Source organism: Leptodactylus fuscus, chromosome 8 (genome assembly GCF_031893055.1).
Source record: "Leptodactylus fuscus isolate aLepFus1 chromosome 8, aLepFus1.hap2, whole genome shotgun sequence".
Classification (NCBI taxonomy): domain Eukaryota; kingdom Metazoa; phylum Chordata; class Amphibia; order Anura; family Leptodactylidae; genus Leptodactylus; species Leptodactylus fuscus.
In genome coordinates, this window is record NC_134272.1 from 88174841 (window position 1) to 88188088 (window position 13248).

Below are 13248 nucleotides of genomic sequence, written 5' to 3' on the forward strand. Positions count from 1 at the left end.
AGAACATGTGTACACACATACATACACACATATGTCAGAACATGTGTACACACATACATACACACATATGTCAGAACATGTGTACACACATACATACACACATATGACAGAACATGTGTACACACATACATACACACATATGACAGAACATGTCATGCATACCTCCCAACCGTCCTGATTTCCGCGGGACAGTCCCAATTTGGGTGACATGTCCCGCGGTCCCGGTTGGAGGGAGGTATGTCCCGATTTCAACTCAGATCTGCGTCCAGAGGACGCAGATCTGAGTTGAACACACATGCGGCTGAAGGAAGGAGCTGACACAGGTCAGCTCCTCGCTTTGCCGCTGCCCGCCTCTCTCCCTGACACACGCGGCTGAAGCTGCTCGCGTGCTCGCTTCGCCGCTGCGTCTCTCTCTCGCTGACACATGCGGCTGAAGCGAGGAGCTGACCTGTGTCAGCTCCTCGCTTCGCTGCTGCCGCCGCCGGCTCCTGGCTTGTAGACGCGATATACACGCCAGGAGCCGGCGGCAGCAGCGAAGCGAGGAGCTGACATCTCTGGGGGCAGAGATGGAGGGACATGAATCTGGGGGCAGAGATGGAGGGACATGAATCTGGGGGCAGAGATGGAGGGACATGAATCTGGGGGCAGAGATGTGGGACATGAATCTGGGGGCAGAGATGGAGGGACATGAATCTGGGGGCAGAGATGGAGGGACATGAATCTGGGGGCAGAGATGGAGGGACATGAATCTGGGGGCAGAGATGGAGGGACATGAATCTGGGAGCAGAGATGGAGGGACATGAATCTGGGGGCAGAGATGGAGGGACATGAATCTGGGAGCAGAGATGGAAGAGGGACATGAAACTGGGGGCAGATGAAGGGTGTATATGAAACTGGGGGAGAGATAGAGGGGGGACATATAATTTACGGGTGACTGTAGGAGGATTATACTGTGTGCGGGCACATGAAAAATTAACGAGTGAGTCAACACAAAAGTGGGTGGGGCTAAATTTGCCGCGGCGCGCTATGCGCGCCGCACATTTTGTCCCTCTTTCGGTTCTTCAAAAGTTGGGAGGTATGTGTCATGTGTACGTATATCAGGGATTGATTAGACAGGTCTGCAGCATGTGAGGAGGTGTCGGCCTGTGCGGACACTTTGGTGAGTGAGTGAGGAGAGACTGCCAGCACTCAGTGGCCCTGTGGCCTCCTCAGGAGTTTGGGGCCCCGAGTGCTTTCTAAAGCTGCTGAAGTCAGGGAGCCCCTTATGTTATGGGGCCCAGTTTGCCTCCCCCCCTCCAACTCTGGCCCTGACTGAATGTGGAGAACAAGGACAGTATACAGCCATCTTGTATGGAGGTGTGAGTAAGGCTTATACAGGTCACAGTGACTGCTGCCATCTTTATGGGGGGGTGTATTGGGATATGTTTTGATGGCAAGGAGAAATGGTGGCGTTACCCACTGCGACCGGTCAGATTCAGGCTGCCATTTTGCTTAGGCCCTGAGGTAAATGAAAGCTGCGATCTGATTGGTTGCTATGGGTAACAGTACAACGTCTCCTTAGGATCAGTGTTGATGAATTTACCTCATGTGCCGCGGTTCTGACGGTTTTCTGTACATTATATAGGAGTAGCTTTATGGATTTATTACACTTGTTCTGTATCTCTAGGGGCCTTCAGTCACTGAGAGAGCCGCAGTCTATGGACACGAGGCCACTGGAGTCTAAGGGTGCATTCACACTGAGTAAACGCTAGCTTATTCTGAACGTAAAACACGTTCAGAATAAGCGGCGTCTAAAGCAGCTCCATTCATTTCTATGGGAGCGGGGATACGAGCGCTCCCCATAGAAATGAATGGGCTGCTTCTTTCACTCCGTGCAGTCCCATTGAAGTGAATGGGGAGTGCCGGCGTGTACGCTCCGGCATGAGCAGAGCTTGCCGTATACGCCGGCACTCCCCATTCACTTCAATGGGACTGCACGGAGTGAAAGAAGCAGCCCATTCATTTCTATGGGGAGCGCTCGTATCCCCGCTCCCATAGAAATGAATGGAGCTGCTTTAGACGCCGCTTATTCTGAACGTGTTTTACGTTCAGAATAAGCTAGCGTTTACTCAGTGTGAATTCACCCTAAGGCTGTGTTCACACAGAGGAACTTAGCACTGAATAGGAGGCAGATTCTGCCTCAAAACCATCTCCAAATTCCGCCTGAAACCTCCATTCGTTACAATGGGAGTCAGAGGCGGATTCTCCATCAGATTTTTTCAGCCAGTGCGGAAATAAGCGTCAGACAGATTCCACCTGACAACCCCCATTGAAATGAATGGGAGACAGGAAATACCGGCTGCCCCGTGTGGAATTTTAGGCGGATTTTGACGTGGAATTTTACTTGGAATTTGGACAAGCAGAAATGTGACCCCAATAGATTTTTCAAAACAAAAAAATGCTTAAAAAAAATGTTTTAAAGCCTGACTAGGGCCCCGTTCACACAGGGCAAGAGGGGGCGGATTTTGGTGCGGAGTCCACGTCATAATCCACCCCCTCACAATGGTGGTCTATGGAGACTGCTAGCGTTCTCAAGCTGCCCTTTCTTCAGGCGGAATCCGTGGCTGTTTCGGCCGTGGCGTCCGCCTCGCGGCAGCACGCTCCGCACGTGGCTCATTCATTTGGGCCTACACTGGACCGGAGTGCCGCGACTATCAGAAGTCGCGGCAGGTGGATTTTGGCCATATTTGGACGCTGTTTCCCATGTCAGAATCAGGACCTAAATACCCCAGTACGCCCCCATGTGAACTAAGCCTAAAATCTCAGTGTGAACATACCTTAAAGGGGAAGATTTACCAAAGTGTGGAGGGAACCCCCCCCCCCCAAAAAAAAAACAAAAAACAGAGCAGTTTTCATTTTTTGCAGTTTAGAATATGAAATTAAAGCTGTGCTGTGATTGGTTGCTATGGCCAATCACTTTATTTTTTTTATTTGTCGGTTTGCATGTCCCAATTTATGTCTGCGAAACCCAGACCTGTAGAAGGTGTGTAGCATCCACGGCAGCCATCTTAGAAACCCCTTGGGGCACAGTTATTATTGTGTCTATGCCATATTTTATAACACAACAATAATTGTCGCAATAATGGCAGACTGGCAGGAATCGCCAAGGGTCACCCACAAACTTCAGCCTTTGCACGACAAAAACTAAAGGCTGCGGAGTGAACCTGCGGCATAAATTGCGCTGTCACTTTGCACTGCAGGTTTTATTTGCAACCTATAGATGTGATTTTGTAAAATCTTATCAATGCAGCCGGTTAGTCCCTGGGGGCATGGAAGCCATGTCTGACCCCAGCCTTGGACTCTAGAAATTTGCTGCTGATTTTCGATTCACATCTGCGCCCGGGACTCCGTTCTGCAGGTTTCCGTTTCATGCACAAAACAGGGGCAGGAGACGGAAACCTGCCGGCAAAAGTCTCCGGCCGTGTGCGCCGGTGAGCATTTTATGCGTTCCGCGGCAAAACCGTTTTTTTAAACCAGACACAGTGTTGGACATGCAGTACTCTGTGTCCGGTTTTTAAAAAAACGGTTTAGTCGCGGAACGCATAAAACGCTCACCGGCGCACACGGCTGGACTCGGCATGACAGGTTTCCGTCTTCTGCATGCAGAAGACGGAAACCTGAAAATGGAGTTCAGGTGCTGGTGTGAACCCAGCTCAAGGATAAGGCCCCACCTTGCAGGCCGCAGCAGAAAAACACTGTGGGGAAAACCGCAGCGGCAAAGCATTGTGGGTTTTCCCGCAGCGCTTTTCTAGGTTTGCTCTGCGGACTTTCTGCTTCCATTATAACTACAGGGAAACGGCTGCTATTTCTGTAGGTAGAATTGACTTCCAAAACCGCAATGTTTTTTAAATCACAGCGCGTATTTTTTCGCAAGGAGTGGGTGTGATTCTCTAGGATCCGAACCACCTTACTGTAACTGTAAAACACTGTGTGTGTTTTTTCATCTAGGGCCCTGGCCTTATTAATTTATTTTCTATGTATCTAAGGAGTTTTTAAACCTGGACCGCGCAACTTTATGTTTTGGATATGCAATGCAACAGGTGAAATTTGCAGCAAACCTGCATCTTAGCACACAAGTAATACCAACCCTCTGAGACCCCCCTCTGATCAGCAGATCAAAGAACCATATATGTTCCCCTTCTGGCACTCAGCACCCAGTGCAAATGCCCAGTCAGCACCCCCCGGGATATGGGATCTATTACTATAGATATACGGAGATTCCATAAAAATTCCCATCATGTTGCGCTTTCTTTGAAATGGTCGTAAACGATTTTCTTATGGGAATTTTTTCTCTTTGCAGCCACCTGCTCCTGCCCCGTGTGTGCAGCCCCGTCCTCTGAATATGGCAAGTTCCTGCCTAGTTTCTATTCTTTGCACAAGGAGGGCAGCGGACAGAGGAGGGAGGAAGAAGAAGAAGAGTAGGGGGGTGAAAAGCTTCAGCCAAGTTATGTCACATATCAGGAGGGGGAGGCAGCTGTCAGTGCCACTTTTGGAAAAGTGAAGGGGGGTGGGGGGCTCATTTGTGTGTTCTGCAGGTCTGCAGGGTCTCTTTTGCAGATCGCAGGCTGAAGGGAAGAGGGAGAAGAAGAGGGGGCTCAGACCTAGGGGCATGTACAAGGTCTTCTACCACCATAGGCCCCAGCCTAGGAGAGCAAGTGCACCGATACAGGGGGGCTGTCGATTCTCCCCAACTCATGAGTTGTATTGACCACCTGCAAGAGATTTATTGTATGACATAGGCAACCATTGCGTCATCAGTCAGACAATTACCCTGGGGCTGGTGCCCCCTCCTCATATTCTCTCTCTCTCTATCCATTCATATTTGCATTTTGTGGCAACAAAAATTGGCAAAGCTTTGGATTCCCGGATCAAACTTTCTGGACTTTGGAATTTCATATAACCTCCCAATTATCTGGACTAGGAACCCGACTCCATATTTACTATGTACCGTGGCCAGGTAAAGATGAATGTAAAAAAAAGCGAGGAGGGGGAACCAGCCGCCCAAGCCCCTTCCACTCGGACCTTCGCCAAGACACTGGCAGCTCCACCAAGTCCTAATGTGATGCCCAAGAAGCCAAAACTTATGACTGACCAAGAGCAATCCAAGCCTTGCCCTCCGCACTTTGTCCGCAAGCTCAAGAACGCTGCCATAGGGACGGGCTGTGACATCAGCCTGAAGGTGGCGGTATCAGGGAACCCGGTGCCAAGTCTAAGCTGGTACAAAAATAAGGAGCCTCTGAATCCTGGGGCAGAGGAATACGGGACACTGTGTATTAGGGACAGCAAGATGGAAGACGCTGGAGTGTATACCTGCGTCGCTCAGAATCCTGCGGGGGAGGCCATCACAAGTGCCGTTCTTGCCATCATTGATTTAGAAGGTAATGATCATTGTCAATTATATAAAGCCCCCCCCACCCCCTCCTCTAACATCAAACACCCAAGTAAATATAAGTCTGTGAGTCGGTAAAGTTGTTGTATCTGTTTCTGGGTAAGTTGAGTGACATCCAATATGGCCGCCATTAGAAATCCTGGAGTCATTGTCACTGTCACTTTTCCTAGACAAACCTGCCCAGTTATACAGTGGACTAGTATTAGCGGCCATTTTTCCCAGAAATAGAAATTTTTGGAGGGGTGGGGGGATCCTTAATGTTATATTTTTATTTTATTTGGATTTATTATTGATATTTTTCTTATGGAAAACGTAAAATGAACATCTCTCGTCCGTGTGAAGCTGACATGATGCAAAATTTGGTAATGGATGATGCAAACTCTACCTGATATGGAGCGCACGTCCCAGTGACACTTGATTTATGACTTGTATACACCACACGTCTACCAAGATTACAAGCCAACATGATAGTCCTAGAGGCGCTCTGAGGACCACCGCACGCGACGCACAGATTCCTTCCCTTTTAATGGATGCATTATATTAGAGGACAAGATTTTTAGGTGACCATCCCCCCCCCTGTGTCTTTCAATGCGCTGTGATATTTAAAGGGGTAAAAGGGCAGATTTGCTGGGACAGAAGCTGAAGCCTAAATATAGCTCAGATGGCATCAATCATAATCTAGCCAAGTGTATGTGGTTCAGTGGGTAAGATAAAGAATGATCCGTCTGCTGATTCCGGGTTTTATCTGTTATATGATAGTTATGAAATGTGATTGGAGGAGGAAGATAGATAGATAGATAGATAGATAGATAGATAGATAGGAGATGGATAGATAGATAGATAGATAGATAGATAGATAGATAGATAGATAGATAGATAGGAGATGGATAGATAGATAGATAGATGATAGATAGATAGATAGATAGATAGATAGATAGATAGATAGGAGATGGATAGATAGATAGATAGATAGATAGATAGGAGATGGATAGATAGATAGATAGATAGATAGGAGATGGATAGATAGATAGATAGATAGATAGATAGATAGGAGATAGATAGATAGATAGATAGATAGATAGATAGGAGATAGATAGATAGATAGATAGATAGATAGGAGATAGATAGATAGATAATAGATAGATAGATAGATAGATAGATAGATAGATAGATGATAGATAGATAGATAGGAGATAGATAGATAGATAGATAGGATATAGATAGATAGATAGATAGATAGATAGATAGATAGATAGATAGATAGATAGGAGATGGATAGATAGGAGATGGATAGATAGATAGATAGATAGATAGGAGATGGATAGATAGGAGATGGATAGATAGATAGATAGATAGGAGATAGATAGATAGATAGATAGATAGATAGGAGATGGATAGATAGGAGATGGATAGATAGATAGATAGATAGATAGATAGATAGATAGGAGATAGATAGATAGATAGATAGATAGGAGATAGATAGATAGATAGATAGATAGATAGATAGATAGATAGGAGATGGATAGATAGGAGATGGATAGATAGGAGATGGATAGATAGGAGATGGATAGATAGATAGATAGATAGATAGGAGATAGATAGATAGATAGATAGATAGATAGGAGATGGATAGATAGGAGATAGATAGATAGATAGATAGATAGATAGGAGATGGATAGATAGATAGGAGATAGATAGATAGATAGATAGATAGATAGGAGATGGATAGATAGATAGATAGATAGATAGGAGATAGATAGATAGATAGATAGATAGATAGATAGATAGGTAGATAGATAGATGGATATATAGATAGATAGATAGATAGATAGATAGATAGATAGATAGGAGATAGATAGATAGGTAGATAGATGGATGGATATATAGATAGATAGGAGATAGATAGATAGATAGATAGATAGGAAATAGATAGGAGATAGATAGATAGATAGGAAATAGATAGATAGATAGATAGATAGATAGATAGATAGATAGATAGATAGATAGATAGCCTTAGGACCGATACGTTGCATTGGAATAATTCTTCACCCATTTTATTCATAATTTTGCTGTCCATTTTACTTACCTGGGCTCATACGCTGGATCTTTAGGATTAGTATGCACCACCTGAGTCAGGTTCTTTTTGGAGCTGTATATAGCAGTATAGTCTTGAGCACTATTGGACATTGCATGGGCTGAAATCATAAGGGAATATAACAGTTGCACGCGGCGATTTGGGTGATCTTTTCCTTTGTAGATTTGGTGCTCGGAGCTACGTTCCATTAAGCAGCTCCACATCCAGGAGATAGCGGCGTGATAACATATCGTGATGCAGCATATTTGGTATAGTCTGCAAAATGGCAGAAAACCGGAGCGCTTTAAGTCACAAGTCATTGAACCCAGTTGATTTACCATTTTGTTCCACTGTGTTTGTTCCATGACGTTAACTGCGAGCTCGCTCTGTATTCAGGCCATGACCTGCCGTGGAGATTTACAACCGAAGTCTTACAAGATATGATGATGAACGCTTCTGTAAACATGTCCATAATATCTGCCATTTATTGAGCACCGGCGTGAGACTTGGGTCTTAAAGGGGCATGCCAATAATTTCAAGATGTCTTCTATGCACAGGGGATGACTTGCTGGTGATGAAGGCCAGCTCACTAGTGCACTGACCGATCATGCAACCAGGGGTCCTGTGTGCCCATTATGACAGGAGCAGCAGGTCGAGCATGTGCACTATTCTTTGTTGTACCGCCATATCTCAATGCCATTGGCAGAGGTTATAGTAACTTGAAGCTTCTTGGCCTCAATGCAAAATATGTAACGTACGATGTGCTATGTATAATACTGGTATCTTCTTATTGTAGAGAGACATTTGGGCTCCCCAAGGCTCCAGGGCCTAGTAGTGATTACTACTCCTGCACCCCCTATAGCGATCCATTCCACACATTACAGAAAAACACACGCAACGGAAATGCTGCAATTTCCAAAGCCGTCGCAGTTTTGGAAATCACAGCATGTCAATTATACCTACGGAAACTCTGCAAACTTTCTGTGAAAAGCGCTGTAGGAAAAACCTCAATGCGTTTCTGGCGTGGTTTTTCACGCAGCACTTTTTCTCTGCGGCTCGCTACGTGGGGCCTTAGCCTTGAGTAGGCATTTCCCCAATATACGCTGACTGTAGATGTCTATCAGAGGTGAAAGTATTCACTCTGAACTAGTAAGATGTTTCTCCTTTGCTTTTTCCAGAATGCAGTCCTACAGACACAAAGAAATATTGCAGCTGCACCTCCCCCTTCCCCCTCCTCTCTGGTCTTCTATTTAGTCCCCGACGCTGCACTCAGCTTACTGGTTTTGCGCCTCCCCGACCCTGCAGCTTAGCTATGGTCAGTACACCGTGTCATTCGGCAGCGGGACAGTACTTGCGCCGGCAGGGGAGTTAGGGGATTTTTGCAGAGGGGGCTAAACTGGGGTTTTTGAGGGGTGCCCGACAGGTGGGGGCCATAGGAGGGGCGGGGTCTGCAAAAAAAGGGGGGGTGGAGAGGTTGTCCTGGGGTGCCGCGTGTCGAGGGAGAGGGTCTGGGGTGCTTGGGGGGGAGGGAGCACGGAGAGGTTAGGGGCGTAGGGGGTGCCGCGGGGGTGTGGCCGAGGCCATGGGAGAGAGAGGGCGGCATGAGGGCGTGAAGGGGCATGAGCCCGCGGGGACAGGCGAGGAGCAAATGGGACAGGGGCGCGCAGGAGTGGACATGGCGGCACACGGCGGATCATAACCAACAGCGAATGCCAATATATCAGCGGCTCAGCACCAACTCCAACCCGCAGACGAAGTCGCGGGCAGATGCTAGTATATTATATTTTCAGATTTTTTTTTTTTGGGGGGGGGGTAATTGATATTTAAAGCGGTTTTCCAGGCAAATTGAGAAACCAAGGAAAGGCCTGTAGTGGGATAATAATGAAATAAGCAGAATTACTCCCCTACCCCAGGTCCTCAGGTCCTCCGTTCTGGCATTTGCCCCCCCATTCCATCCCATGGAGTAAAGTGGCAAAAGTTCAGCCAATCACTGGCCTGGTCACGTGTCGGCTACCTGTGAAGGTCATTGGTACCCACCGTGTATCTGCAGAAACCAGTGATTGATCGGAGTGGTCACCTGAGCCAGACAGGTAAGTGCGAGCATGTGAAGGACCAGAGGGCCTGATGCTGTCATGGATGACTGGAGGTAGATAAGAAACACTTCTTTTTTTTTATCTTCCCCCAACTCTGGCCCTCCTGGGTTTTTTAGTTAACCCTTTAAGGGTCATTCCATATCAAGTGATCCAAATAGGAATATTTTTTTTACCTGACGTCTTTAGATTTTTTTTTTTTTTTTTTTTTTATGAAGTACAACTTAAGTTAATTACAAATAAAAAGTTTTGAATTTTTTTCTTCATCAGTTAATTTTTTATAGAATTCTAAAGTTTTGAAAAAGTGTGAATTTTGGCCTGGTATGGCTTTACATTTTTTAACATATCTTGGGCTAGAATTAAGATAAATAGGTGGGAGAGGCATCATTTTTCTCAGAGCGGTACCGGCTTTCATTTGATATGTCACAAGACGATGTTTCTTTATATTTTGTTTTGGAGAAATCAAATTCAAAATTTTGATGCGCAATTGTGAAAAAAACGTATGTTTTAAAATTGTGAAAAAATGCATTTGTGTTACTTGTGTTCTTGGTTATATTTGTACAGGTTTTCAACTTGGGACCAAATTGGGATCAATTTTTTTTTTAAGCCTTGAATCATCTGATTTTATGTTTGTGTGAGCTTCTTCCTTTTTTCTTTTCAAATTACAACTTGCTGAATTCAACATTTATATGCAACAATAAAAAAACATAAAAATCAAATACTGTAAGTGCCAGAACAAATACATCTTAGGGCTCGTTCACATCTGCGTTGCCCTCTCCGTTGTGCAGGTTTCCGTTTCCTGCATAAAACAGAGCAGGATACGGAAACCTGCAGGAGTCTTTCTCACCCATTCATTTGAATGGGTGAGAAAGCTGTCCGGCAGTGAGCGTTTTGCGCTCTCCGCCGCGAAACCGGGTTTTATAATCCGGACACAGAGTTGGACATGCAGTACTCTGTGTCCGGATTAAAAAATCCGGTTTCGCGGCGGAGAGCATAAAACACTCACCGCCGCTCACGGCCGGACCCGGTCTGTGCTTTGCGTCTTCTGGCATGCAGAAGACGGAAAGCACAAAACGGAGACCCTGAATGCAGGTGTGAACCCAGCGTCATCATCAGAACACAACTTGTTCAGCATTTTCAACCTGAATGCATTGAACAAACCGAAAGAAAAAAGCTGCTCATATCCTCAAGTGCGATTTTCTAAATAGTCTCATCCTAATTATATGTTAACAAGAGTACAAGAACCAATATTTCTAACACCTATTTCTACATGTAACAATTGTTTTTTATTATATTACTAAACATGTAATTTATTAAGAAAAATAGTCCAGTAGATAAATCCTCATTCTATAAAATATGAACTAATCAAACAATTAATAGGACATTTTTAAACTACTGGCCTTTTATCATCAATTTGTCCTTTCTAGTGAGTGAAATGTAATCTTGTCCATAAGCGCTTACTAGCAATGGCCATTTCCTTTTGTGTCAAAGAGTATGTACGGCCTGTCATGGTGTTCGGCTCCACCTGAGTTAATATCTGATTTTTGTTGACTTGTAAAATGTCTGGTTTTCTTGGATACACAAAGGATAGTGCTGGACCAGAACGATGCAAAAAAGTCAATTTTATGTCTTCCTTTTCACAATCTTTGGAGAGTACAGTAGCCAGCCACCAGCGCCGATCATATTCACAGGTCACATAACCAGTTATGTCATCCATTGCCAATCTTGTGCCGCCTTCTACCACTTCATGGACTTCACTGTCATTGCTGAATGAAAAAATCCTTGTTTTTATTTCTGTTTCACTATATGGAATGAAAGTGTGGTATTGCTGAGTCCCTTGGATGGGTTCTGCTTCCTGTAACCGATGTTTTAACAAACTCTCCTTCAGCTCAGAAGGACAGATCTGAATTCAAGATTTTCGGAATGACACTAATAGTTATATTTTAAAATATTATCCCATCGCAATCCCAACTTGAATTTTGGTACAGATGTGGCTAAGGGCATAGCAGGCCCATGTGCATTTTTTTGAAATTTTTAAATAAAACGTTTTTTTTTGGAAATGCGTTTTAAAATTTTGCGTTTGCGTTCACATCGGTAAAATATTAACAAAGATACTCTTGTGACATATTTGGTGAAAGCCTGTATAGTTCTGAGTAGAATGGCGTTTATTTTGTTTCTCTATCTTTTTTCTAGCCTAAGTTATGAGGAGAAATGTAAAGGCAGGCAACACAGAAATTCGCACTTTTTCTGAACTTTGAAAATTAATTAAAAATCCCAAAAAATTTTTAGAATTTTTTTTTCTTCACATTTTGCATTCTCTGACACACTATTACCAAATAACAAAATATCAAAAGAATTAAAAATATAGAGGGAAAAATCATTGGTTCACTTGACACGGAATGACCCTTAAGCATAATACCCAATATATCGGGCCCCCTTTAAGGTATGATGGACGCTTCTTTTAGTCAGTGACTACTGGCCTCCATACATGACAAGGGGCCTTATTGATATACATTATGTGCTGCCATATTGGATAAAATAGCTCATTGTCCGACAATGGAAAATAGGGACCTCCGCCAACCGAACTGGGGAATCCGCTCAGTAATAAAGGACTATGCAAACTATCAGCCCTTGTAAGCTTCCATAGGCCGTCGTCAGCCTCATTGCTATGTAAATGAAAGCCAGTCATCCTGGCAGTGTTCCCAGCTAATAATGTCATTCATGGAGATATCTGGTGGTGTAGGGTGACCCTGGGACCTGTGAATTTACTGTACTGTAATGAAACGCGTCCACAGCCGTTTATCGTGTGTTTACCCTTGCAATGTCACTCCGGCATCCCTGGGGTGATTCCCTGAACAATCCAGTGTTATCTTCTATGAAAGCGGAGCCCGACCATGGGGTGTAATCTGCTCTGTCAGAGGGGTAGGGTGAAGGCCATGAGCCTAGTGCGGTCCTTTACTCCAGCCCACCACCAGGAACATGGCATCTGTACACAAAATGTGTTACTACCGTGTATCCTCCAAGGAGTAAGCGCCCATAAGCAACTCCTTCCAACTCAGACCACCGCCATCATCCATGTGTGCTGCCTTTCCATTCATCTCTTGCACAGGGCTTGCCTTCTGCAGTCCCATAAAGATGAATGACGATCCAGTGTGTGTGCTCTATTAGTATGGGGAAATCCAGACCTCTATGTTCATGGGAGAATTGGCGATCAGACCCCCTGCATGACAATATGGTCACATGTCCTTGCAGTTAGAGCATTAACCCCTTGTGGACCTTGGTCTTATTGGCCACACATAGGGGAACTTTTGATTATTTCCAGTTCCTTGGCACCAGCTGTATAGTATGCTTTGGCCTCTATATGGCAGTGGTGTATGTTCACCATATAGTACTATTATATCAGCTCATTTTGGCACTATATTTACTGTATGGCACCTTTGTGTAAGGTATGGCACTGTGATATGTTCACTATATGGCACTATTGTGTAAGCTGCAGTATAACACGAACTCTAAGGTATTCCAGGGTGATCCAGAAATAGGAGGGGGTCCAACATGTTTTGTTGCGTGTTTTCCACCGACCCCTGTATGCATTTAGGCAGGGCATGGCAGTATTATTTGGCATCTCCAGGTCTGCACCATTTGGACTCTTCGCGTGA

General features: G+C 44.8%; 1 protein-coding gene and 1 long non-coding RNA gene across 4 annotated transcripts in view; one reads left to right on the plus strand and one right to left on the minus strand.

The window, feature by feature from the left end:
- Nucleotides 1-7769, minus strand: part of LOC142216652 (uncharacterized) — a 59399-nt gene extending 51630 nt beyond the window's left edge. Inside the window, exon 1 of the long non-coding RNA XR_012717360.1 lies at nt 7515-7769. This is a non-coding gene — a long non-coding RNA (uncharacterized LOC142216652). The remainder of the gene's footprint in view (nt 1-7514) is intronic.
- SPEG (striated muscle enriched protein kinase) overlaps nt 4601-13248 on the plus strand; it is a 182638-nt gene continuing 173990 nt past the window's right edge. For all 3 annotated transcript variants that reach the window (XM_075284593.1, XM_075284597.1, XM_075284598.1), the window contains exon 1: nt 4601-5417. In XM_075284593.1, coding sequence (XP_075140694.1) covers nt 4982-5417 — 436 coding nt within the window. In that variant the 5' untranslated portion in view covers nt 4601-4981. The remainder of the gene's footprint in view (nt 5418-13248) is intronic.